At 38.6% G+C, this 27,828-nt stretch overlaps 1 protein-coding gene across 1 annotated transcript in view; it reads right to left on the reverse strand.

Annotated features, from left to right (window-relative positions):
- Positions 1 to 12,854: 12,854 nt before the first annotated feature.
- Positions 12,855 to 27,828, reverse strand: part of LOC149147258 (serine carboxypeptidase-like 46) — a 41,525-nt gene continuing 26,551 nt past the window's right edge. Inside the window, exons 2-11 of the mRNA XM_089441764.1 lie at positions 16,646 to 16,825; positions 15,470 to 15,580; positions 15,198 to 15,293; positions 14,969 to 15,061; positions 14,755 to 14,840; positions 13,976 to 14,272; positions 13,718 to 13,842; positions 13,371 to 13,463; positions 13,168 to 13,285; positions 12,855 to 13,081 (exon numbers count right to left, since the gene is read on the reverse strand). Coding sequence (XP_089297890.1) covers positions 12,899 to 13,081; positions 13,168 to 13,285; positions 13,371 to 13,463; positions 13,718 to 13,842; positions 13,976 to 14,272; positions 14,755 to 14,840; positions 14,969 to 15,061; positions 15,198 to 15,293; positions 15,470 to 15,580; positions 16,646 to 16,825 — 1,382 coding nt within the window. The 3' untranslated portion in view covers positions 12,855 to 12,898. The remainder of the gene's footprint in view (positions 13,082 to 13,167; positions 13,286 to 13,370; positions 13,464 to 13,717; positions 13,843 to 13,975; positions 14,273 to 14,754; positions 14,841 to 14,968; positions 15,062 to 15,197; positions 15,294 to 15,469; positions 15,581 to 16,645; positions 16,826 to 27,828) is intronic.

A 27,828-nucleotide genomic window follows, 5' to 3' on the forward strand; every position in this document is an offset into this window, starting at 1 on the left:
GACCTCAGATCACCTTGGTGTCTACCAGCCTTCTTATGAGTCTAACCATTTATGAAATCTACCCTTGTTGAGGAATCCGCTTTGTGTTTTCTCTTTACAAAACTTCAAAAAGCTTGTGTTTAAAGTTTGGATTTTCATTTTTAAAAAGAAAACAAAATTGATTGCTTTTCACTGATTTGTGATTCTGCATAAATTGGTCCTTAGCTTACATCTAGCTAAGTAAAACATCCTTAAAAATACATCTTGTAGGCTTTGACTTCAAATAGGTTTTTATAATTTATAGATCTCAAAGTTAGTCATTTCCATAGTTTTGAGTGTTTTTTAAAAATTAAAAATTTCTCTTTTGGAAAAAGTTTGTTTTTGTAGTGGTTGAGTGCTTTGAAAAGAAAAAGGAAATTTTTGTGAAATAACTAGTTGTCTCGTTTTGAGTGCATTGGAAAGGAAAAAAGCTCTTCTTTTAATTTGATTGTTAAAAAAGATTTGTGTTTACAAAGTACTTTGCATTCTCAAACTCTTTCCTAGCTAGAAGTTCATCGAAGAGAAAAGATTGTTTAAATCATCTTAGGTGCATTTTTAGTGATTTTGAGTCGAGTCTTCATACCACGAGTTTCATCTCCTCACCTTTTGACTTAAACAAAAACCAATAAAAAATAACACTTAAAGTAAAATTCATCTAGCAACATTTTTATTTCTAGGGCTCTGATACACCAACTTAGCTTAGGTTAGTGTCTTGGAGTAGGAGAGTAATTAACTCTCCAAGACAGTAAAAACAAACAAGTAGTGGTATCTTGTGGTAGGGAAGAAATCCAATTGTTGCATTTATGCTCTGGGAAAGCTTCTCTTAAAGGAGAAGCACGAGATCGTGTCCGAACCAGTGTGGGAATCAATCCTTTCTCATTGGGAACGACGCCAGATATTCACGTATTAAAAACGGTAAACCTCGGATTAACCATTGTCGAGGAGCCTGGGGTCACTTGTTGGTAAACCTTGGATTATGTCAAGGAGCCTTCAAGGGGATTGAGCTTGCTACTCTGCCCTTGCGTGCGTATCGGATCGTAGACTGTTTGGTGTCCCACAAGCAATAATCACTGATCATGGGCGTCATTTTCGAAACGTTATGATGACCGAACTTACAGGCAAGCTTGGTTTGCGTCACGATAGTTCAATTCCTTATTATCCACAAGCTAATGGTCTGGTTTAATTCACCAACAAAGTTTTAGTCATCATGATTCGACGAATCATTGGGATTCATCAGTCGAATTGGCATAACATGCTATTTTCAGCGCTTTGGGTGTACCGAACTTCAGTAAAAACATCAATAGGGTTCACTCCTTTCCATCTAGTTTATGGTCTGGAAGCTGTGTTGCCCATTGAATGCGAAATCCCGTCATTGCAAATGGCCATCGAGTTACTTCCAGCCACTTCCGAAGAGGAAAAGCGTTTGTTATACTTGGCTCAATTAGATGAGAATCGACGTGATGTTGCATTGGTGATCGAGACTCACGCAAAACGTATGAAAGCTCAGTATGATCGAAATGTGACCCCTCGGAATTTTTCGGAAGGAGATCTAGTCTTAGTTTACGATCAAGCTAATGATAAATTAGGCGCTGGAAAATTCGTTCCTATGTGGCATGGTCCCTATGTTGTCAAGCGAAAGCTAGCAAAAGGGGCCTATGAATTGGTAGACTTTGACGGGGACTCTTTGGGTAAACCCAGAAATGGTCTTTACTTGAAGAGGTATTATGCTTAAAGAATGGGTATGGAGATTTTTAGTTAGGATAGCTTTTCTTTCTAGCTGGTGTGTTTTAGTTTAAACAGTGTGCTTAGCTTAGAGAGTGTTTTTTCGTCATTATTCCTGCTTATCTTGGTTTTACTCTTGATATTGCAGATGTTGATGCCTCTCCAAACATACATTGGTTTCGCTGCTGGTGCTTGTCGTAATACACGGAATATTTCTTCCGCAGCTTAGGTTATCTATTCACCCTCTGACGAGTTAGTATCTATGCATGGGGTAAGCCTCGGTCAAACAACGAACAACATTGCCGAGTATAGTGCAGTGATTGAGTTATTATCTGAATCTATTTCATTTGGGATTTGGAGTTTGATAGTGAGGTTAGATTCTGAACTCATTGTATTACAGCTTAATAGAGTGTATGCCATTAGAAATCCAGTGTTATTAAGATTATTTTTGAGAGTGCGTCTCTTGGAACGTGAATTTGATTATATTGAGTATCATCATATTCCAAGATCTTTAAATACATTAGCAAATGCAATTGCTTCTCGAACGTTAAGTAGACATTTGCAATAATCATACATGTAAATTTAAAACCATTCCATAACATGATTTACAAGATAAGTCGGTAATAGTGATATATATATATATATAGCAGTGTGTCAAAAAATACATTGTCCTCGATCATAGGTTGAAAAACACCTTATGATCGGCAAAAATGATAAGTACAAAAAACAAAAATGTCATATGTGCCCACAATAGGCGATCATCCTATCACTGGTGATGATCTCGATAAGAAACCACTGCATGGGCCACCTTGCAAAGGAACCTCCTAAAAGGTCCTGGGACCCCAATCACATAGCGCTGAAGCCGACGAGGAATGTCGTCTATAATGGTCTCCAGAATATCTCTTGTCAAGTGCTCGAGATGATCCTCCAACTCGGCAAAAACCTCTGCTGATTCGTCCTGTGGGGCCGGCGCGGCTGCAACTGGTTGTTTCCTCTCGTAAGGCTGGAGAGCGGCTGGTCGCTGTGGACCCACATCTGCATTTGAAACTTTTACTATCAGTTTTGGGACGATGGAAAAACAATAAAAAAAATTAAAATAGGAAAATGTTGAAAATGATTTTACCTAAGTCATCCCATTGCTCTCCTAGTGGAAGAGCCATGTCTGGGTCACCACGAAAATCTACCCCAGCGTAAGGGAAGTCCTGAATAGAAAAAACCTGGTTTTTCGACCATTGGAAATACTCAGGTTTGAATCGAACAACCTCTGTCCCCTCGTCCGGATGACGGGCCATAACTGCGACCCATCGCATCAGTTTGGACTCTCGAGGAAGCCCAGCTCCAACAGTAAGGTGCTGCGGGATCAACATGGGAACCCTCTCCAGACGAAAGCTCACAACCAAAGCCCCATAACCAAAGGTCTTTAGTTGTCTGTTCTTGGCTCTGGTCAGTTGGCCTTTCACATTGGCCAACACAACATCGCACAAGTTGAAGATGGTGCCTCGAAAGCACTCAACTGCCATACGCATCTGGGATCTGGTGGCAACATGTAATGCGGCACTCCCACAAAGTCTGGTGACAGTAAACGCGATCACCATGAATTCAGGAAGGGATATGGTTTTTATGTCTATCCCTTTGTCTCTAGCTTGGCTGTTGCAAAACTCTAGCCGGAGGCTATCGACAGACTGGCCACCTAGCCTAGCCCCGAATAGAGTCAAGTCTTCGCCTCTCTTAGGCAAACCAGTCAAGAAATATATATCTGCCGGCTCGATTTCGAGCTGGTGGCCACCAATGAAGAAGCATTGGTCCTGTATGCTCCATCTGTCAACCAACCACTGTAAGAAATCCACCTGGGCCCTCATGCCAGGAATGGCCCAGAATTTGTACAAGCTTCAGGCCTTCAATGCATCGATTGAAGGTTGGTGATTCAATGTGGTAGCATCCACGTCCTCATGCTCTCGTTCACGCCAATCTAGCATGATGTACTCTCTGCATCAAGTTAAAAGACAAATTAGAATGCTAGAAATTAATTTGTTTGGGTCAATTTTGAGAATTTTTGGGTTAAAAACCCTTGCGGCTGGGAACGCACCCTCTGGGTTAAACACAGTGCGTGGGTCTGCACCTTGCCTACATAGAAGGTGCAGACCCCTGACTTTTTCCCAATTGAGAAAAAGTCGGGGTCCCCGGGCTGGCAGTGGTACACCTGCGGGCCCCTGCGCGCAGGTTTTAAGCCTAAAAACCCTCCAAAAAATGAAATGAAAACATAAAACAAGAAATGAAATGGTTAAAAATGAAGAGTAGGATGATGTGGATTACCTGGAGAAGACGACGTTCGATTCCAACGGTTGGATTTTCCGCAATCTTCACGGGAAGTTTTCTGAACAAAAGCACTATTTTCTCACCCAAAACTCAAACGGTAAAAATGAATTGACAAAAGCCCTTTTTATAAGTTTTTTGAGTAAATAAATTGCAAATTTGTTTATGTTTCACTTTGGAAAGGTATTTTTGCAACATTTTTATCCATTTCAAACAGGTATGAGTAATGTTTGCGTTTTGTTCAGGGTAACGGATTATTCAGGCGAAATTTATCATTTTCGACGAAAAAACATTTAGAGTCACCTTTAAGCTCTTTTCTGACTCCTGAAATATGAAAAGATTGCCGAGTTTTTCTTTTAAACTCGTTAAAATGGAACTAAAAGAAGGTCCACTTACAGCTCTTTACTGACCGTAAAAACACGAAAAGATTGCCGGATTTTTGTCGTTTCAAATTCGATATTGGTTATAAAACGACATGTCGTTGATCGCTTTTTTACTTTTTCGGATCAAGGGCACTAATTACGAAAAGTACTCCTTGGTCGTAAAAGATCAAGCGGTTCTCTCAAGTATTATTTTATACTTTTTCAGGCTTGGGAAACAAATTTACGAAAAAGGTCAACCTTGGAGTCGTCTTAAGTTTTTTCAGACTCTCTAAAATTGAAAAACGTCGAGTTTCTCCTATACTGGACTCGTTAAAATTTCACAGTAAAGGACCTGTTCAATTACAAACAGGAACGAACCACTCCTTCTTAGGGTTCGAATTTAAACTAAGTTGGACTCATCTGAAGGATGAGCTTATAATCAAGCAAATTTTATCCTCCTCAAGCTTGTTAAAAAATAAAGAGGTACTTGCCAGAGATGGTGGGGGAAAAGAGAGAAAAATGAGCCTGTTTTTCATACTTTGTAACCACTCTTGGACACGACACTTTTATTCACCTGGGTTGGGAAATCCTTTGCCTAACAGTTGATCAAACCACATTGAAAGTCTTCGGCCGGTTTCTGGGTATTAACTTTGGGTCAATTGTCACTAAGCCATATGTTGTGTCGTTATGTGTTCAAGAGGTCACTGCCAATAAGCCATTCATCTGCAAAATATCTGTCATCCATCTTGACCATCCCTGAGTCAGTCCTTGCAACTAAATTTCTTCAACTTGATCTATGATTTCGTGTTGTGGGCTTGCCTGCGACGGATCGCTTTCTATCGACTTCAGCTCATTATCTAGAAAGATGATCTAGAAATCGTCAGTACCTTGGGATCTGCATGCCTCAATGGCAGGTTTCTCGCCTTTGACGACAGGTTGCATCATTGACCTTTGATCAAAGGATTCCGTGACATGTTCGACATCAACACATTTATTCACATCTCATGGATTGTACTGGGTACTTTGAGAGCCATTGACATCACTGGTGGTTTCTCTCACACTTGTTAACAGTTTACATCATTGACTGGTAATCAAGTGGTTTCTACCATGTTCGACTCCAACACATTCATTCACATGGATAGAATTGTACTATTTCGGGAAGTAGAAATGAAGACCCTCGATCTAGTTTCCACAATCCAGGGTGCGAGGAATTTTGTATTCATTATATAATGGACTATTCATAAACAGATGGCTGCGTCCATACTGTGTCCACATGAGTCTCTACTTGTGATTTCTTACAAGATCGTTCCTGTATCAGAGCAGTAGTTAGTTTTCTAAGTCAGTTTTGATATGAGTATGGGAACGCCTACCTCAGCGATGATATGATCTCATATATATATCTTGCATTGAATGTTTTTACAGGTTCCAACCGGGCTCTCCACAAGATGATCATCGAAATGATAAAGTACTTCACTCTTCCTAAATGATAAATGAAATCCTCGTCTGCTATAGACTTCGCACTTTAGGGGGCAATCTGTTACACAAAAATATCGTCACCGTGATTATTTGCAGTTAGTATGGGTCTGTCATCACTTGTACTGTCCTCCTAAGCAAGTCTCAAACCTCAGCTCTTCAAGTCAAGCTTTGAAAATGAGAGAAAGACATTGAAAATCAATAAAACTCTGGTTCCACACTTTCTCTCACTGTTGCCTGCGGTCCCGCACCTTCTGTTTACAAAAACTGCGGACCTACCCGCTCTGTCCCTAAAGGTGTGGGTGCGGACCCCTGTGAAAGTCAAAAAGGCGCAAATTTATTTTAAAAAACTCACTTTGGGTTAATTCTAGATGATTCTAGAAGGAATTTTGACGTGGATTGGCCGCTCTTAGGTGGTTCATGCATCCCAAAAGAGAAGGAGCTAATCCCTTGATGAGAGGAGCTATCCCTTTGAAGGAGGGCTTTATCCCTTTGAAGGAGGACCTAGTAACTTCCCTCCATTGCACTATAAATTTAGGCATTGCGCTGGTTGTTGGGGAGGTTAGAAGCTGAACATTTTTAAGGGTAAATGCTGGTGAAATTAAGACTTCCTAGTTGAGCTAAAGAGGAGAGATCACATACCTTTTTGGCTTCATTGGGAAGAGAGTGAAACTTGTCAAAGTAGAGGAGACTTCTTGCTGGACCCTGGGAGGAGCTTGCACAGCGTCAAGGCACAGGTTGTAAAGTTATTCTTGATTTGAATTAATGCAATCAAACTCAATTTTCTCAACAAATTGTCTCATGTCATTTGTTTCATGAATTCCTTGACTTTCATGTTAAATATGTTTTATGATATTTCCTTTTCAGGTGTTATTTAATTTGTTTGCTTGTTTGTGTTTGCAGATTCGCGACAAGGGAGCTCATTTGGAATCGAAGGAGCGAAGGCTTCCACAAACTTGCGTTGGACCCAAGGTAGACCTGAAACACTTGTTTGCCTTTGTTTATAAAAGCATATTTAGGGAAAGATAGTGTGTGATTGGTTTGCTTGTCATTAGGTCTTCTTTAGATTCTAGGAAGGTCTATCTTGTCCGCAAGATCGACTTATTCCGTGTGACAAGATGATTTACTAATCATAAGGAGTTTAACATCATCTATTGCTATGGTTAAATCTTCCTTCATAATAAGTTTTCCATGAGTGATTTGGATTGTTGCATTTGTTTATTAATCTTGAAATCACCCAATCTGATTTAGAAATCAAGATTCCATAGCCCAAATATGTACTAGATCTACTCGCTAGATTTCAGATAACTAATTACCAATCTATTGTAACACTTTTTCTTTCAGTAGTGAAGCTTAAAAATGGGAATGGTGGTAACACCCCTTTGGTGGACAATGTATAGTATAAATGTTTCGTTGGGAGTTTGCTTTATCTCACCCATACTATACTTGGCATCTCTTATGTTGTTAAAGTAGTTTCGAGATACATACACGAGTCTCATGAAATGCAATGTAAAAATGCAAAGATAATTATCTTTTGTGTTAAGGGTACTTACAACTTTGGGATACATTAATTGGAAGATTGCTCTCTTGATCTAGTTGGGTACGCACATTCTGATTGTGCTAGTGATGCCACAAATCATAATTCTACTTTTGGTTATGTATTCAATTTTTGTTTGAGTCCCATTCTTTGGTCAAGCAAGAAAAACTTAACCATTTCTATATCAATTATAAAGGTAGAATATATAGGTGCAACCAATGCAAAAACACAAGCCATTTAGTTGCAACATATTCTCACTGAGTCTAGCATTTAGTATTACTATCCTACAACCATATTTTGTGACAGTTAGAATACCACATAGTTCTATAGATATTTAGTTTAGTGGTTGAAGACCAAGCACATCGATATTGAGTATTGATTCATAATGGGAGGTTGGGGGATTTCCATTGGGTTTTCCCTTTTTCATCTTTTTTCTGAGGATTTTTTTGGTACTTCGGTACCTAACATGGCTTGATATTGGTAATTTGGTACCTAACATGAATTCGCATTGGTGTGTTGATGTACATGCATCATTTTCCCTCACATGCATAATGATCTCTATGTGAGAGTGCATACCATGGGTAGCTAAAACTATGGCTTCATAAACCGTTGTTGGTAAAGTCCACTTTATCTTAGGTAAATTCTTGTTTTCTAGGAATAAGTGTGCACTTATGAGGAGTTAGAACCTAGTTTCTAGGAATGAAAGCACATGACCTAGTTGAGTAATTGTTCTCATGTTTGGATAATTTATTTTCAACATATTAGTGAGAAATACAACAATAAACATCCCTTTATTTAACTTCATAGATTAATCTTTCTTTTAATCCAAATCTTTATCTTAGGGTCATAAATGAAAGATGCTGGCATATTCTTGTTGTCTCATGTACATCAATTGATGAAATTTCAAATATTAACTTCCTTGCGTCTCTAAATTCATGTTTACTTTTTCACATTTACTTAATCCAATTGTGAAATTACCATACAAATTATCAAATAACAAATGAAACCATGTGAATACCTGAGTCTATAAAACTAATGGTTGACATGATCTTATTAAAAGGTTAAACCAATCTTGAGCACCTAACAACCAAAAAGTAGGGGGTTGTGTTAGTTTTATTGCTTCTCAATTAGATTCTAGATCCTTTTGTAGATTGATTAGCCAAATATTATAATATGAAAAATAATTTTAATGAAAAAATAAAACGTTTCTATTATAATATCAAATTTATATTAACATTTAACTTATTACATTATATACATGAAGCTGGTTTTGAATGAACGAATAAATAAATAAAATAAAGAGAATAAATATTATAATCCTTACATAAAACATTGTTGTTGAAAAGGGTACTTTAACTTTTCCTTTTTCAATTAAGCTCTCTAAAATTACAAGATTTTAAAAACTTAATAATCTACCACTTTTTGGGCATCCATTGATGAGAATGCTATATTCTTGATCAATGTGGAGGAGGATGACTTCCAAATCCATGGAGATGGAGGATGCATTATTAAACTAGTCAGAAGCACTGACATGGATTGCTATATATCCCTACATGGAATGTCAAAGTTAACTTGTACCTTAGGGTGTGACGCTTCCAAAGTAGCTACTGGAAGTAGATGCGTCGCACTTGGGTAGCCGTTGAAGGATTTGAGCAAAGTTGTCCATCATCACGTTCCTTTGTCACTTGAGGGCTTCTTCGAGCAAGATTATGAAAGGATCTCCTGCACCCTCGTCTTTCTTTTCTTCCCCCATGGGAGGCCGTTGGGATTTGCTAGGTTGGTCTTGCAAATGTTTGACCAGTTCAAGCCCTAATTCCTTATATCCCGACCTTGTTTGGGACATGCCAAGAAGAAAAAAAAAGAGCAGACCACTCTAATACCACTGATCCAAATTTAAACAAGACCACAACAAATTACAAATATAACCATAAATACAAAGATGCAATAGAAATAACTACTTGGGCGATGGTAGCTTATCTCTAAGAAGAGATGTGGCAGTTACATGCCTCTAAACTTTGTTACAATGAGGCTCAACGACCTATTTATTATTGAAAAACATGAGAAAACCCTAAACAACCAAAACCCTAACCCCAGGAGATGTAACACCAAGACTCTGTGGGCCCCATTGGGGTTAGTTGGGCAGCCAACTTCACGGGGTCATAACTTGGTCATATAATCTTCATTTGGCGCATACGATACCTTGTTGGAAAGGTCTCTCCGAGTACTACAAGATTTTCTGCAGACTCTGCCTTTCACCATGGGCCAATAGTGGACCTCAAAAAAGTGTCGTTTAGAAGGTCAAAACTGCTCCGGAAGTTTAGGACCCGAAAAACTGCTAAAAATAGTAAATTTTAAAATAAACATGGAAACAAATGAAACCGACTGAAGGTCTACGTGGGATAGGTGGGTGGCTACCAATATCCACCTAGATCAAAAGCAATGCCCACTGTTCCTTCAAGTGCTTCCACAATACCAGCCACTACAACTATTACAACAAAACCCCCATCATATAGCATTTCGGTCACTAGGCCTAGTAACACCAACTCATGGAGACCACAATAGGGTTAAGCATTTTGGGGTCCCTACTAGGAACAACCATAGTAGTCCAACAAAATGCATTCATGTTCCTCTGGATCTCGAGCTCATTACAAAGCCACATTACCCACCTTGCAAGGATGAACCTCCCATGGAAGGAGAAGCCATACCCCCTCCTCGCACTCCTTGTGCTCCTTCACCAATTGGGCATGGTTCTCCCTTTCTACCTCCTACAACCACCCCACCTAATGTTGGTAGTGCACCTCCAAGGGGCTAGCTCGCCTTCATGTGGTGGTTCTCCAAAACCAAAACTTCAGCCATTTCCACCAATATTTCTCCCACCACCTACTTCTTCTTCCTATGGTGGCTCTCCAATATCAAAACTTCCACCATCCCCACAACTATCACCCCCACCACCTGCTTCTAGGTCTAAACCTGCTCTCCCTTCTCCCACCACCACTTCGCGTCCTAATCCTCCACACAAGCATCCAATCAATAGACTCCATTATCATCATAGGTCGTCATTGCTTGCATCACCAGCACCAACAAATCCTGAAAATCTTATTAACCACCTTACATCGCCAACCTGCACAAATCTGCCATGACCACCACCACCAACAAATTATGAAACTCCTATTAGCCACCCTTCACCATCACCCTACAAAAATCCACCACCTCCCTCTGGTTCTCAGCTTCATTACCCACTTCCATCATCGTCATATTTGAAGCCATCTCCCCACCTCAGGCCTCCACCTTAGCCTCCTTCCAATCCCAAGATGACACCAAATCACCACCAAACTCCTCACCACATCCCTCCACCTCAACCTCCCTCCACTACCATTTCCCCACCCACCTCCACCATTCTAATCTCACAAAACCTTAATACAACCTCATCTTTCCAATTAACCTCTCAACTCATTCCCACTACCACAAACACCGCACCACATCCCTCCATCTCAACCTCCCTCCACTGTTCCACTGCCACTTCACAAACCTGTACCATCTAATGTCACAAACATAAATATAACTGCCAGTCCGAAGTGTCCTAATGCCACCAACTCATTTCAAATACTGCTCGGCAAGCCTTAATGCTCTAACACCCTCCCCACTTTTAATGTTTCTCCACTCTTTGACACATAATACCTCATGGCAAGCTCTTTCTAATGAAAATTTGCTATACCAATGTGTGCATTGGCATACGTGTGGAACAGCTGAACGACTATTAGTAGAAAAAATTTCAGAATTTTTGTATTAGTGTCTATAATGTTAGTATTTTAAATCAGACCATATGTTCTGAAAGTCATTATCACTTGCACACCGATAGAATTTGATAGCTACTAAATACTGTTACTGCTATCACCAGTAACATACTAATGGTATATGATAGTGGTGTTACTCCGATCACTCTGTGTGTTGTATATATACCTGCACTTAAACCGGACTGAAATATTTATCTATGTTGGCATTATGAATTTATTAAAGAAAATCTGCAATAACTTAACATGAATGGTTATCACTATTTAGTTTCGTTGGTTTCATAATTCAAAATCTAAATGCAAGTAATATAAAATATTGGTTATATTTACAAGAGAAAAAGGATAACAGATTGTATTGCACTCTGTTACCGGGAATTAAAATCAACAACTAATTTACAAAAAACAAAGGATTATAGATTGTATTGTACTCTATTAGCGACATGAAATATATCCTATCAAAATAAAAATCGACTTGAAATAATCTATCAGACATGTTCTAGTGTCACATCCCATAGATAACTTAAGGAACTAGAGTGTAAGCACAACTGATGGAAATCAATGAATGCCATACTTACCTTTTATGGATGTATTTCGATTCTGGCATGACATATTCCTTTTGGAGCTTGGGAAAGACTAACGTGTTTGTATTATATGGCTCTCGATAGCGTAGATTAAGGAATAACATAGTGCTCTCAATTCCAGTTGTTCAAAAAGAGCCGGGATTTATTCGTTGTTTTCCCATGGGGAATCATTTCACTTGGGCCATAGCTTGTTATACTTTGTTTAGAAGGGATTAAGAAAGAACATTCCCTACTTTCTATGGGATTAAGGAAAAACATGGCCCTTGATCCCACTTTGTCCAGGAAAATACAAGCAATTTCTTAATAGAGGATTAAGTCAAACATCAATCTCCATGTATGCAAATTCAATAAATAAAACATTTCACATATCTCCATGTTTTAAGAAAATGTTTTACGCATAGTATTGAGATTTCCAGTAAGTATTGAGATTTCCAATGCAATCAGAAGAGAGTAAGATTAAAATGGTATTTGATGATTGAAAAACTTCATTAATAACTTCATAAACTCATTCCTATCATGCGTGCTAAAGATGGCATACAACCTGAGGAAACTGGGTTTGGGGAAGAGATGATTGCGTTTGGGTTCATCTTTTTGGCTCTAGTTGTGTCTTGGTCTCTTTTGGATTTGCCACAAAGCTTGGTCGTCTCCCTTGTTAGGTTATTCTGGCCCACCATTACTGTGAAGGCATGATTTTAAGCTTGGGTTTCACTGGATTAGCAAGGTTAGGATCTATTGGGTTGCTTTTGCAATACTCTTTAAGTTTGCAAAATTGAGAAAAAACGCTATATTCATAAGGAAGCACTACCATGAATAACGAATAACATATGGTGCAAGAACAGAGCAAGCAGTATTAACATATGAAGAAATGCATCTGGCATTGCCCTATAGGGTACAAATATTTCTTGTCTAAGAATAATGTAGTGTATCTGGCTTTATAGTAGAGGCCATTTCCTGAAAAAAGACAAAGGCAATCCTTTGATGAACGTTAAAATCTCTGTACCAATTCAATGCAGTATTAACATATGAAGTAATGCCATTGCACTACAGGGTACAACTATTTTTTTTGTATAGGAATAACGTAGTAGTTTATTTGGCTTTGCACTAGAGGCTATTTCCCGAAGCAGGCAAAGGCAATGCTCTGATGAAAGATCTGTATAGAGTCAATGCTTCAGATGGTTTACTATATGGAACCTCGTGTCCTGCACCCTTGACAGTTGCGTAAGTCAAAATACTCTCAATTTTTCCGTTCACTGAATGTCCGTATGCTTGAGTCCATCCTGCCACCTGCTCAATTTTGAATTTTAATCAGCACTATCTACATAAATGCTGCTTATAACCAGAGTTCTTACATAAAAAAGATGAGAGTTTACCTGTTGGTGATTGTACCAAGGGGCATATGAAATGACTGTGTATAAGTTAAGCTCCTTGGCCAGGTTCTCGACAATGGTTCTTGTCGCTGTAAATGGCACCTTTGAATCTTGATCTCCACTGTAGGTTTGATTTTACTTTCAGTAAATCCAATGTTGGAACATAATATAGTGTTATTAATAATGCTTTCAAAAACACGATTTACCTATAAAGTGTAATGCGTAGACCTGCCTTAAGAAGATCAGAGAGGACTGGTATCATACTGATTCCTCTGTTTGTTTGATCATAGAGGAATTTCCTAAATCCAATTTTAGTGTTAGCTATTGCAAATTTATCAGAATTCAATAGTTAAACTTTAAAAAATATAAATTAAGTAGCACAAAGCAGAAATGTTAATTTTCTTGTGGGGGGTGGAGGGGGATTCTCTGTGACTGAATTTTGGCCCCATGATGCATCTTTCTTGATATAAATTTTGGATTGCTTAGTAATGAAATAAAAATGCATAATTCTAAATACAAAACCAAACAAATATATAAATGCTATAAAACATACCGAGAGCAGGCTTCCCAATGTAGATTAGTGTTTGCATGAAGTGCCTTCTTCACCTCTTGCTTGTTCAGATATTGGTTTATTTTGAAGTGTATGCACAGGTCAATCTTATTGAAAGTATGTTCAACCTGTCAAACAACAACAGAGATCAATCCTGAAGAATTCTGTCTAGCTGAAAAAACAGTGGCTGAAATCAATGCTACCACATATTGATTATCAATCTCAACATCAAATTGTATTTATGATGAGTAAATGACTTACCTGATGTAGAAATTTCCTTGGTTTTCTAGAACCTGTTGCCTGGGATCCTCCAGCATCTAGACATAACCCCAAGGAAACATCTTCCAAATTTATATTTCTAGTTTCACTTTTCACCTTGCTGAACACATATTGGCAATCCTCAGACAGATTGTTAAGAACATATGTTTCCCTCCACCTTTTGGAATTGTTGCACATAGACTGTGTCAGTTGGTAAGTTTCATCTGAGATGAGACTATTTGACCACAAGAATTCATCGTTGCTTATGCTGATATCTATGTCTAACAAAGGATTGCCCATCTGCAAGCAATTTAAGGGGCAAAGCAAATATCAGTACAAAGGATTGAGCACTGATAGATAAATAAATAGATTAGATTTGATTACAACAATAAAGACAAAAGCCCCCCATGAGAAAGAACTCATTGTTTCACGATGAAATGCACATTCTCTCAACAACATAATATTACTCAAATCTCCTTGGTGATTTTACCCTTGGTACAGGCCTTACAAGACTAACATGGAATGGAGTTACATTTCGAGCTGGACCTTGAGCCTAGCAAGCTTAAAATAGAAAGCAAAACCCATGTTTAAAAGGGATTGCCCAATAGCACGATTAGAAATGAAAGCCCTTAACCTTTTCATTAGCTACATTCATTATGAAGGTTATCCCGGTTGACTGACCCTTTGTAGTTAATGAATGCCATAATCACATGAGCTTTAGGTAAACAAAATCTACATCATTGGAAGAATCCTAAAATGGTTGTGAAAGAAGATAGACATACAGCAATTCCTTTGAGGTTAATGGGCTTGATGTTGGGCTTTTTGTTGTGCTCCATCACAAGAGTTGCTAATTGAGGCACATAGTGTCCTGCAAGATTACATCAACCAACATAGTTAGTGTTAAACAAGATACACAACAACCAACATGAACAGCTTTAAAGAGCTCAAAAGAACAAGTGAGCATAATATATGTTAAAAGATAACGTTAGGTCATACCTCCATAACTCTCCCCTGTTATGTAAAAATCTACACCTCTGTATTCCGGAAATTTCTCAAACCAATTCAAAAAGAAAGACAGGTTGTCTTCAGCTGCATTAGTTGACACTTTCTGTTCAGTTATAATCTTATTCAATATTGCCCAAAAACTACAGTCGCCATAATCATCAATCTAAGAACATATTTCATTGCAGCAATCAAAAAGAAATATGGATAACAAATAGCATACCAGTCATTGCATCGTTATAATACTGGTAGTCTGAAGTAGTGTTGGAATAAGAAAACCCCACACCAACTGGGCTCTCTAGATATAGCATGTTTGTTTCTGTCATCAGTAAAATTGCACATGGTATATGTCATGGTATATAGTTAGCTTCTAGTTATGTTTCAAGGAATTGCACATAGTAAATGTCATGGTATATAGTTAGCTTCTAGTTATGTTTGAGCCTTGAAGTCATGGAAATTTTTGCTAATCAATCCAAGAAAAAACAGAGTTGTTACCTGTATTCCAAGAGTACTTATTTCTCAACAAAAGTTCGCCATTGTGACCCCCGTGTATAAAAGGACCATGCTCCATGAATGCTCCATACCCAAGTGATGAGCATCCAGGCCCTGCATTGTCCTCCATATCCATATTCAATTCAAATTTCGGAAACGTCTTAAACTTTTTTCAATAAGGAAAAACAACTTACATAAAATAGTAGTAGTTACATTTGCATGATTTTATATCATCCCCTTGCATCATGATCCCCATATTCTACCCCTCCAAATAAAAAATGTTGTCATCTTTCACTCTAATTCCTTGTAAAATTTCATCTATCTGTTATTCATATGATCTACTTTCCTTAAAATTTCATCTGTTAGAGCCTGTCAAAGAGGGTGTGCATCCTGGGCGTATTAACCTCCTGGGTTTGAGGCTCTGATTTCTTTTTGGAAGGAAAAAAATCGTTGCAGAGGAGGCGAGCCAAATTAATGCGCGTCTTCCTGATTTCCGCTGCATTTAGGAAGGTGGACCCGTAATCGGAGGTGGGTCCTTCCGAACACTCCTCATTCCACAAAATCGAAACAGAGACCGAACGTGGGTCCTGCCGGTTTGTCGGCAGTCGAGTGAAATTAACGGTAGAGTTTAAATTCGATGCAAGTGTGTCTTGGCGTTTGAATTTATGGTTTTCTCCAACCGCCTTACAAAGAAAAATCCATCCTGGGAACCCAGTATTGTTGAAAGTGAGTGAATGCATGTTTTTTCACGTCAAAAAATTACCCCCCTTTTTAGTTATTCAACAGAATTAAAATACAATTTTAATGGTATGATTTGCTGATTTCTAATTTCTGGAATTTTCATTCACCTTACGGCAAAACAGTATCTGAGAATTTGAAAACTGTATCTAAGAATTTGAAGTGACTATCAACTAAAATGTGAATGCTTGGGGCACTGGGAAAATCTAGTAACTGAATACTGGTTTTTCTCCAAGTTTCTAAGAGATTAACCAACCGTAATGTCTTAAACTATAAACGGGCTATATAACCAACGGTAATGTCTTAAATTATAAACGGACTATATAACATTATAGTTAAATACCCAACATAACAGAACTGAGTATTAAAGTAGTAAAATTAAATTATACAGCAAATTCATAGTTAAATATCCAGCAAATTATTGATAATATATATCATTACCTCCAGTGAGCCATAATGTTAATGGCCTTGACTGGGGATGGGTGGACTCAGCCTCCACAAAGTAGTAAAACAATGCTCTGCCATGTTGTTCATCAACGGTAATATATCCGCTGTATTGCTTGAAGGTGCTGCTTGCATGTGTTTGGCCCGGGAAGGCGTGCAGCAGATCAGCGTCAGGCCCTTGAAGAGAGTATTGCCATTAATAATATAATAAAAACAACATCTAATATAATAGAAGAAGATGACATTTTGCATCTACCAGGTCCAAAATCTAATGGTTTAACCAGGCCCTCGTGTCTTTATACCACCCCTGCTTGAGCCTTAGGTGGTTTTGGCTGGAATTTAAAGCTAGCTTAGGAAGTCTATGATCTCCTCTGTTATTGAGTTTGTGCTTGTACAACAGAAGCCTAGTCATAGCTAGGCTCTCGATAGGGGAAAGACCTACTTCTATAAGGAGAATAGGATAGGGTGTATTGCTTTTAATTTTCAAGCTATACGTTATAAAACGCTTCTGGATTTGCTCAATCTTTTTCAAGGGTTCTCTAGAGATGTTGCAACCCCAGATCTCACATCCATATAAGATAGCAGGAGTGACTAAAGTTTCAAAGAGGAACTTCTTTTTATCCCACATTATGAGGTTTGTCGTTTTACAATTATTTTCAAGACCAAAGTAAGCTTTCCACCCCCCATTAATCCTTTTCTCAATGCTATAGTTCCAGTTGAGCTTGTGATGAATGTCAATTCCTAGGTACTTGTAAGAATACACTTCCTCCAAGTTATTACTGTCATATATAAAATTAGCGTAAGTGCCCTTCTTGGATTTGATAATCATAACTTTTGTTTTTTTAGTGTTAACAGTCATACCCATGGTAGAGAAGAAATCCTTAAGAAGCCTAAGTTGCTTATCAAGATCAGATGGGCACCTTGCGAGAAGAACAATATCGTTAGCATAGAGAAGAAGGATGATAACTATCCTAGCTAAGATCGTGCCAGCACATCTTGCTTCCTCTAAATAACCTTCAAGCTTGTTGATGTAAATGCCTAATAGGGTAGGGGAGAGGGGGCAACCTTGTTTAACTCCGATATTACATTTAATATCTTTCGACCACCCCTCATTTCTTTTTAGCTTGGTAATTACATTCTCGTATAACCTTATAGTGGCAGCTCTCAACTCGAAAGGAACCTTTAGCTCTTCTAATCTATTCCAAAGGTTGTTTCTAGGAACCGTATCGAAAGCCTTTCTAAAGTCCACAAAGCAACAAAAGAGATTGGATTTATCATTACGACATTCCTCCACAATGATCCTAAGCGTAACGAGGTGGTCTGTTGTTGAGTGATGCCTTCTAAAACCCGCTTGGCCTTTAGCCTACTTACCTTCACTTTCAAGCCATATGCTCAACTTCTTTTCCAAAATAATACCATATAACTTGGCTAAGAGAGTGCTGATCATAATCGTCCGATAATTAGAGGGGTTATTTGTATCCCCACTTTTAAAAATAGGGATAATGAAGCTCTCAGTCCATGGTTTAGGGAACCCTTGCTTGATTGCTTGATTGAAAAGCTTGTGGATGTGGGGGATGAGGACAGGACCTCCAATTTTTAAGATTTCTGCCTGGTAACCTTCAATGTCCTTAGCTTTCCCATTTGCCAGGTGTTTAACCCCAAAATCAATGTCTTCTAATGAGAAAACTTCTTTTTTTGTGAGTAGGGTTTCAAAGTTATCCATGACATTTGGAGATTCATAAAGATTTTTAAGATAAGAATTCCAATCATGTAAAGCAATTTTATTATTATCTTTAGTTTTCCTAGTCAGGATCTGCCTCCAAAATTTCTTAGGAGCTACAATAGAGAGGTGTAAGAGATTCTCCTATCTTTTACGAATGTACTGCCTCTTTTTCCTTTTAGTTAGGGCTTTATATATTTTTATCTTGCCCATTTTAAGAGATTCGTCAACAACTTCCTTAATTGCTCTCCTCGCACTTTTACAATCTTTGTCATACCATGGGTTGGTTTTGCTATTTCTTTTATTATTTGAAACATAAATTGAGAATTTGTTAATAGAATATGAGAGGGTTGTAGTAAAATTATGATAGAGATCTTCTATGTTGTCTATACTAGATAAAGGAAGCAAATTAGTTTTTAATTCATTTAGAAAGAGATCGTTTTTATTTCTATCAAAATTAAGTTCTTTTGGCTATAAGGATTATTTTTTATGGGATCTCTATGCATGACAAAATTGAGAGTTATAAGTAAAGGCCTATGATCAGAGTCAGGCTCATGGTCATTTAAGATGTCAAAATTTATTATTTCATTGTATAAGGGGATATCGGAAATAACATAGTCTACCACGCTGCTACCAAGCCCATGGATGCAGCTCATCTGGCTAGAATTGGGCCACTTCTTTAGACCATTGCAAATTATGATATCTTGAGCACTACAGAGCTTGACTAGCTCTGGCCCAAACAAATTCTCCCCAAGGTCTTCAGAACTCCTTTTGTACCTACTAGCGAGAGTAGGGTCTTCGTCTAACCAAACAGGATTAGGGTTGGAATGATTGCTTAGAATAATAGCTTTGTTGCTTGAAGTTCAAGCATTAAAGTCACCTATTAAAAGGATATTACCTTCATTCCTTAGGCTAGAAATATCATTCTCTAAACCATCGTAAGGACTATTTTTATCTAGATTCTTCTTCTTATAGAAGTTAAAATTGATGGGGGGAAAATAACATATTGCTATGTAGGTCCTTTTATTATTAATGTCAGTGATCTCTATCCAACTATATTGGTTGTAAGGGTCATTTTTATAAATCCTAGCATGGGGGGAGATGTTCTTCTTAATGTAACAAGCTATTCTCCCAATGCCTCTACAGGAGGATCACTTGTTCCAGGTAGACCATAGCGTAAAGCCATCTATGTTAGGGACCTTAGATTCTTCGTGCTCCCAAGTTTCAACAAGCAAAATAATATCAACATCATTTGAGATCCAACTTAGCTTGGGGCCTTTGTTCCATGGAAAACTCCGACAATTCCAAGAAAGAATTCGGAGCATGTTGAATTTCTATTTATTACTATATTTTTGGTTTCTATCTCGAATAAAGGCTTTTCTATTTCCGATTATTGCCCATTTTCCTTCCTTCCTAGCTTCTTTTACCTTTTGAACCTCCTTTCTTAATTCTGCTTGATCTTCTGGAATGAGATATTCATTTATAAATATTCTCGTTCCTTTTAGACTTGAGGTTTTACTAAGTATATCATATTTATGATCAGTAGAGCTCACCTTTATTCGGATCAGTCTTCCTTTATTCTCAATTAATTTCCCCAACCTTGTTGCTTCTGTGAGACACGTTGTTTCAATTTGTAATCTACTATGTAATTCTGTCTGGGCTATGACTAAAGTATCCTCATCTACCTCCTCTTTTAAACCGAAGATTATAAAAATAACAACTTTATTATCCTAACAAAAATGTTGAATTGATTTTTAAAATACCTTAAAATTATATTAAATTTTAAAATATATAAAAATAATAATAAAATTTTACAATAACAAAAAAATACATTAAGATAATAAAAACTTTAGATTAATTTATTATTTAAAAATGATAAATTATATTATTAAAATTTATAAAATTAGAACCATGTTAAATTTAGAAAAAGTATATATAAATAGAAGTGGCTGTAAATAAATACAAAAATTACAAAAATAACAAAGTGGAAAGTGATTTATTAAAAAAGCGTAAACAATTTTAATATTTTTAGTTTTTAAAATTTATAATAATAGAGAAAATAAAATTGATCTTTCCAAACCTATAAAATAATATAATTTGCACTTTTAAAATAAAATTAAAAAAGAAAATAATGTAATTTGTACTTTTAAAATAATAAAAAATAGAATACAAATCTAGATTGATTTAATTTTTAAAAATTATAATTATATTGTTAGATTTTAGACTTTTGTGATCCATATTGATAATAAGATTGTTTTTCAGATTAATCACATTCAATTTTATTATAATTATATTATTAAAATTTAGAAATAACCCATAACGATGTTATATATATATATATATATATATATATATATATATATATATATATAGCGATGGATAAATAAATAACAACCGAGTTTGATGAAAACAAATACAAAAATAACGAAGAAATGGCAAGATATATATAAATGTAAATTTGTGATAGCGCCTTATGGACCTTCTTTCAAAACATAGCAGCAAGATGATAACAAAGAAGAGATAACAAATTTTTTAGCAAGAAATCATGAAGCAAGGTCAAAGACTCAACTGTCAATCATGCATGTCAAAACAAATAACAATCAAATTAATCATGAAGCAAGGTCAAAGACTCAACTATGAGTCATGCATGTCAAAACAAATAGCAATCAAGTCATACCTAGGTTTCCTTAAGATGAGTTTGTTACAATTGCAGAGCTTACCTATGGAAACAAGGACCTGAGTTAGGGCCTATTGCGGAAGATAGAGATATAATTTTACTCATAGAGACACATAAGCATGAAGGGTGCAAGACACCTTTGTTTGAAGGGCACTGGAGGAATGGCAAAGGACACGAGGTATCATGGTATTAGTGAGGGAAAAAGAAGGCCATTTCATTCAGATAGAAAAAGAAGACTCAAATAAATAGTTCATTTGTTTTAAAATATCAGAAAATGGAAATCACATCAAAATTGCAGCATGCTACTTTGCGCCGCAAATTTCAAAAAATTACAAAAGTAGAGGGCTTGACCACAAAGATCTCTTTGCAACCTTAAAAGCAGAGATTGCAACATATTCTCAACTTGGTGAAGTCCTTATAGTGGGTGATTTCAATGCTAGGACTGCAAGTGAGCAAGATAACATTCTAAGTTGTAAATAAGACTGCGACCCTATATGGCTTATAGAAGAGAGTAATCATTAGTGGGAAAGAATTTCACAGGACAGGGGTTGCAATTTCTTTTGTGAACAATGAAGAGAAGTGGCAAGTGGTTTATTATTTGGAGAGACCAATTTTATCTGCCACATTATTATAAATTAATAATTAAATTTCTAAAAAGTATATTGTTGTAGTGTTTTCCTCTCAAAGATGTACGAAAAGAACCCACTTAAGATTGTGGATAACAAACAATCTCAACAATATAAATGGCTGCTAAACATTGTAGATCTGCAACAGCTGTTAGAAACAAATCTACCAAATTCCGGATCTATGCCACAATCATAGTTAAACAACAAAAAGAAAGAGTAATAACTCCAATCATCCAATGGAAACCAGATATGTAAAGAATAATTTTATTATAACACCTGTGAAGAGAACAGATAAATGTTACCAGTCCCCCTCTATGGGATGGGTTCTTGGCTATCCTCAAACGTCTTCAACTTATGTAGAGTCTCTCTCCACTATAATGCATAAACCCAACAAAAATATTGTGTGCGGAAATGAAAATAATCGGAGTTACAACAGTGATTGCAACAATGAAAATAATCAAAAGTTAATAATGAATGGAATACCCTTCTATTTATAACAAAATATTGAGTTATCCTCGAATAATGAGCAATAATAAAATATTATTGATCCCATTCTTGGAATAACCACCTAGAATATTTTATTATAAAAAATAGAATACAAATATAGATTGATTTAATTTTTAAAAATTATAACTATATTGTTAGATCTTAGACTTTTGTGATACATATTGATAATAAGATTGTTTTTCAAATTAATCACATTCAATCTTATTATAATCATATTAGCCCCAAGGGTTAGCTCAGTTGGTCAAAATCAGTGTCTCGCCATTGGGAGGTCACAGGGTCCAATCTCCCCGAAGCCCTTGGGGTCAGGCCTTGCTAGTGGGCCACAGGGCTAGATTCCCTTCGGGGTCGATCAACCCAGATATCTCTGTGGACGTAGCGCCACCCGTTGACCAGGGTGTCTGTGAACCACAGCAAAAAAAATAAAAAATTATCTTATTAAAAATTTAGAAATAACCCATATATATAGCAATGGACAAATAAATAACAACCGATTTTGATGAAAATAAATACAAAAATAACAAAGAAGTGGCAAGATATATATAAACATAAAGTTGTGATAGCGCCTTTTCGACCTCCTTCCAAAACATAGTAGCAAGATGGTAACAAAGAAGAGACAACAAACTCTTTAGCAAAAAATCATGAAGCAAGGTCAAAGACTCAACTGTGAGTCATGCATGTCAAAACAAATAGCAATCAAGTCAATCATGAAACAAGGTCAAAGACTCAACTATGAGTCATTCATGTCAAAACAAATAGCAATCAAGTCATACCCAGGTTTCCTTAAGATGAGTTTTTTACAGTTGCAGAGGTTACCTATGGAAATAAGGACCTAGGTTAGGGCCTATTGTGGAAGATAGAGATATAATTTTACTCATAGAAACACATAAGCATGAAGGGTTCAAGACACCTTTGTTTGAAGGGTACTTGATCCAGGTGGATATTGGTGGCCACCCGCCAATTCCACTTGGACCCCCACCATTGATTCTTTCAGTTTTTCAGTTTCCTCAATTGTAGCACAATTTACTATTTTTAGCAGTTTTTCGGGTCCTAAACTTTGAGAGTCGTTTTGAGGCCCTAAACGACGCTTTTTTGGAAATGTACCGCCTTTTTTGGAAATCTACCACGATTTTTTATCTAAAATCATATTTTTCGTCGTAGTCCTCGGAGACATCTTTCGAACGGGTTATCATGCGCGTCAAAAAGAGATAATATGACCAAGTCACGACCCCGGGAAGTTGGTTGTCCAACTCACCCCAATGGGGCCCATAAACTCTTGGTGTTACATCTCCTCGGGTTAGGGTTTTGGTTGTTTACAGTTTGCTCTTATTGTTCAATAATAAAAAGGCCCTTGAGCCTCATTGTAAGGCAGTTCATAGGTATGTAGTCACCACATCTCTTCTCAGAGATAAGCTACCATCACCCTAGCTGATTCATTTCCATTTTTGTTTGTAAGCGTATTTCAGTATTTTACATTAATGAAATGCGTATTATTTCTGCTGCATCTCTTTGTTTATGGTTATCTCTGTAATTTGTTGCGTTCCTGTTTAAATCCGGATCAATGGTATTAGAGCGGTCTGCTTTTTTTCTCTGTTTTTCTTTGCATGTCCCCAACGAGGTCGGGATATATGGAGTTAGGGCTTGAACTGGTCGAACATTTGCAAGACCAACCTCGCAAATCCCGACAACCTCCCATGGAAGATGAAAAGAAAGATGAGGGGGCAGGAGATCCTATCAAAATCTTGCTCGAAGAAGCCCTCATGCGAGAAAGGAATGCGATGATGGATAGCTTTGCCCAGATCCTTCAGCAGCTACCAAGGGGAGACGCATCGGCTTCCAACAGCTACTCTGGAAATGCCACAACGTTTAAGGTAAAAGTTAATTTTGAAATCCCCATATTCGAGGGTCAGCTAGACGCAGATGCCGTCGATAAATGGTTAAATCTACTAGAGGGTTATTTTTCTGTTCATGAATTTTCCAGTCGGGAAAAGATTATTTTCGCTCTTCTCAAAGCAGCCCCCCACGTTAAGGACTGGTGGGAAACCTATTGCGAGCAGAAGGATGAAAGTACAGGCTCACTGTTTTCAGCTGCACCCACTTGGAATTCATTCCGGGATGTCATCAAGGAGCAGTACTACCCTGTCAGAAGCTATGAGGATCAATACATAAAGTGGACCACGTTGCGACGGGGAAGGGACCAAGATGTGCCGAAGTTTACCAATGTCTTCCATACCCTTCGCACAAAGTTGGGTATCAAGGATCTAGAGCAACATTTGGTACTCAACCACGACTGCCTAACAAGTACATCCAGGAAGAAATAGAATTCCTGAACATCTCCTCGCTCGACATGGCATACTGATATGCCGTCAAGGTCGAGAAAATGTTCAAACCGAAAAAGCGAGACTTTGGATCTGCGAATCCGAAGCAAGGGAAAGGTGCCTCCAAACCACAGAACAAAGGACAAAGCCAAGGTGAGGCAGCCCAATACAACCCGCCAAAGCTGCAAGCAAAGAACAATGCCACGAAGCCGAAAAAGGACACGGGAAAGTGGTGTGAGTTCCATAAGAGCTCCACTCACAACATAAGTGAGTGTCGGGCCAAGCAGTCACTGGTGGCTGAGCTAAAGGTTTCAGAATCAAATGCATGTTTCGACTCTGAGTCAGAACCCGACAAGGGGAATGACAAAGGGAAGCATGTTATTGACACAGATCCCAACGCCACCATTGCCACCACGAAGATCCAGAAGGAGGAACTTGAAGATCCAGAGGAGGAGGAGCGTCTCTTCCACTCCTAGATGTGGGTAAATGGCTCTCCGCTACAGTTCATTATCGATAGCGGGAACCAAAAGAACCTCATTTCGGCAGAGGTCATGAAGCGGTTGGGCTTACTGACCACAACACATCCACAACCGTACACCATCATGTGGCTTCACCAAGGACGGGATCTTCGTGTGAGCCAACAGTGTCACCTTCCATACAACATCAAGCCCTTCACAGATGAGGTATTGTGTGACATTGCTCCCCTTGAAGTTTGTGATGTATTATTAGGACAACCATACTTGTTGAAGCGACATGCTGTGTATGAATCAAGGCCCCGTGTTGTTATTATTACTTTGGGAAAGAAGTTGTATAGGATACCGGAGGTGGCACCACCTACCGCCATCTCTTTGGTTACTGCTAAACAATGTAGTAAGCTCATTTCCAAAATCGAGAAATTTGTTTTCTTGATGATACGCCCTCAAGGAAAGAAGAAGATGGTGGCCACGACCTCCAGACAGGGCCCCTTCGCACGACAACTACAAATGGACAAGGTCGTGGAGGAGTACAAGGACATCTTCACCTCCCCCGCAGGGGTTCCTCTACACTGTCAGGTCAAGCACTCCATCGATCTGACCCCAGGTGCGCTGCTGCCCAATGGACCAATCTATCAGCGCTCCGTTCTGGAGAATGATGAAATCAAGAGGTAGATTCAGGAGCTGCTGCAGAAAGGTCACATCCATCCGAGTTCATCGCCCTGTGGGAGCCCGATCGTGTTGGTACAGAAGAAGGATGGGACTTGGAGACTCTGCATTGACTATCAGGCGCTAAACAAGATCACTCTCCGTAATAGGTACCCGATCCCATGAATTGATGACCTCCTGGACCAACTAAAGGGGGAAAAATATTTTAGCAAGATCGATTTGAAATCAGGATATCACCAGGTACCAATCGAACCCTCCGATGTGTGGAAGATTGCCTTCAAAGCCAAGGAGGGGCTTTTTGAATGGTTGGTTATGCCTTTCAGATTGACGAATGCTCCTGCAACCTTCATGAGGCTAATGGATGACATCTTGTGGCCATGAACCAACTCATTTGTAGTGGTATAATTGGATGAAATGTTGATCTTTAGCCGGAGTTGGGAAGAGCACCTACACCACATTCGACAGGTTCTCCAAACACTGCGACAACACAAGTTATGTGCCAATTTGGAGAAATGCACTTTTGGCATGACCCAAGTTCAGTATCTGTGATACATTATTGATGAACAGGGGGTGCATGTGGATCCAGCCAAGATCCAAGTCATTTGGGATTGGCCATCTCCAACCACTCTGACAGAGCTCCACAGCTTTTTAGGTCTTGCCAACTTCTACTGCAGGTTCGTGTTGGGATTTTCTCATATCACTTGGCCCTTGAGTCAAGTCACCAAGGGAGGAGCGAAAGAAAATTCTTTTGGTCTGAATCTCAACAGAAGGCGTTCACAAAGTTGAAAGATTACCTCTACTCGGCACCAGTGCTCGCATTACTAGACTTGCAACAACCATTTGAGATCGAGACAGATGCCTTTGACTATGTTATTGGGGCAGTCCTTACTCAACACGGGCATCCAATGACATATCATAGTGAGGCAATTTCAGACACAGTCCGAAGTATCCCACTTATGACAAAGAGATGTATTCCATTGTGCAGGCCTGCCGAAAATGGGAGCATTACATTTTGGGGAAGGAAACGGTCATCCACACAGACCACCGACCCCTGCAGTTCATACACACCCAAGGGAAATTACACAATGATTGCCATCAAAAGTGGTCCACATATCTGCAACAGTTCCATTTGAATATCAAGTATAAGAAGGGCACCACCAATAATGTTACAGATTACCTCAGTCGACCACCGATCATGGCGTTAACCACTGTGGTCAACTCTTGTGGGCACGAGACTTCTGATTGGCCACTTCTCTACAAAAGCGACCCAGAATTCGGCCACACATACCAGACACTCTTGGAGGGTCAGCATGTTCCAAATTTTCACCTCCAGGATGCCCTGTTATGCCACCTGGGTCACCTTTGTGTTCCTTCAAGCGAGCGTGCCAAGATGATTTGGGAAGCACACTATAGTCAGGCTGTTGGGCATTTCGGGGTCGAGAAAACGGTGGCAGTACTGCAGAAGTATTTCTATTGGCCGAATCTTTGACAGGATGTCGGGAAGTACATCAAATCATCCACTACCTGTGCCATTGCCAAACCGACCATCAAGAAGCAAGGCCTCTATACCCCGCTGCCTACCCCTAGTCGGCCTTGGGAATCCATCTCCATGGATTACATGTCAGGCCTTCCTTCCACTAAGCATGGAAACCACTGTGTTTTTTTGGTTGTCGACAGGTTCTCGAAGATAGCCACTATGGCAGCCTGCAAGAAGAATATCATAGCTGAAGCCACTGCTAAACTCTTCTTTGAACGAGTGTGGGTACAATTTGGGATCCCATAGTCTATTGTCTCAGATCAGGACAACAGGTTCCTCAGTACATTTTGCTCCAGTCTCTGGTCGATGTTGGACACCAAACTCACTAAGTCCACAACCTTCCATCCTCAAATTGATGACCAGACAGAGGTTTTCAACAGGATTATCATACACATTCTGCGCATGTACAACTCAAAGCATCCACGCACATGGGACGAGAGCCTCCTCTATGTTCAGCGTAGCTACAACCAGGCTCTCCACAGCTCGACTGGACACAGCCCTTTTCAGGTGGGATTGGGATTCCAGCCACTATGTCCCATTGATGTGGCCATGCTATTTGCAGCTACTCACGCAGATTCAGCTCATGTCCAATCCGAAACAGATAAGGCAAACAGCTTCATTGAGCACATCCAACATATTCGCTAGCAGGTCCATGA

Source organism: Pinus tabuliformis, chromosome 9 (assembly GCF_031772625.1).
Source record: "Pinus tabuliformis cultivar Carrire ecotype Pingquan chromosome 9, CPIR1, whole genome shotgun sequence".
NCBI classification, from domain to species: domain Eukaryota; kingdom Viridiplantae; phylum Streptophyta; class Pinopsida; order Pinales; family Pinaceae; genus Pinus; species Pinus tabuliformis.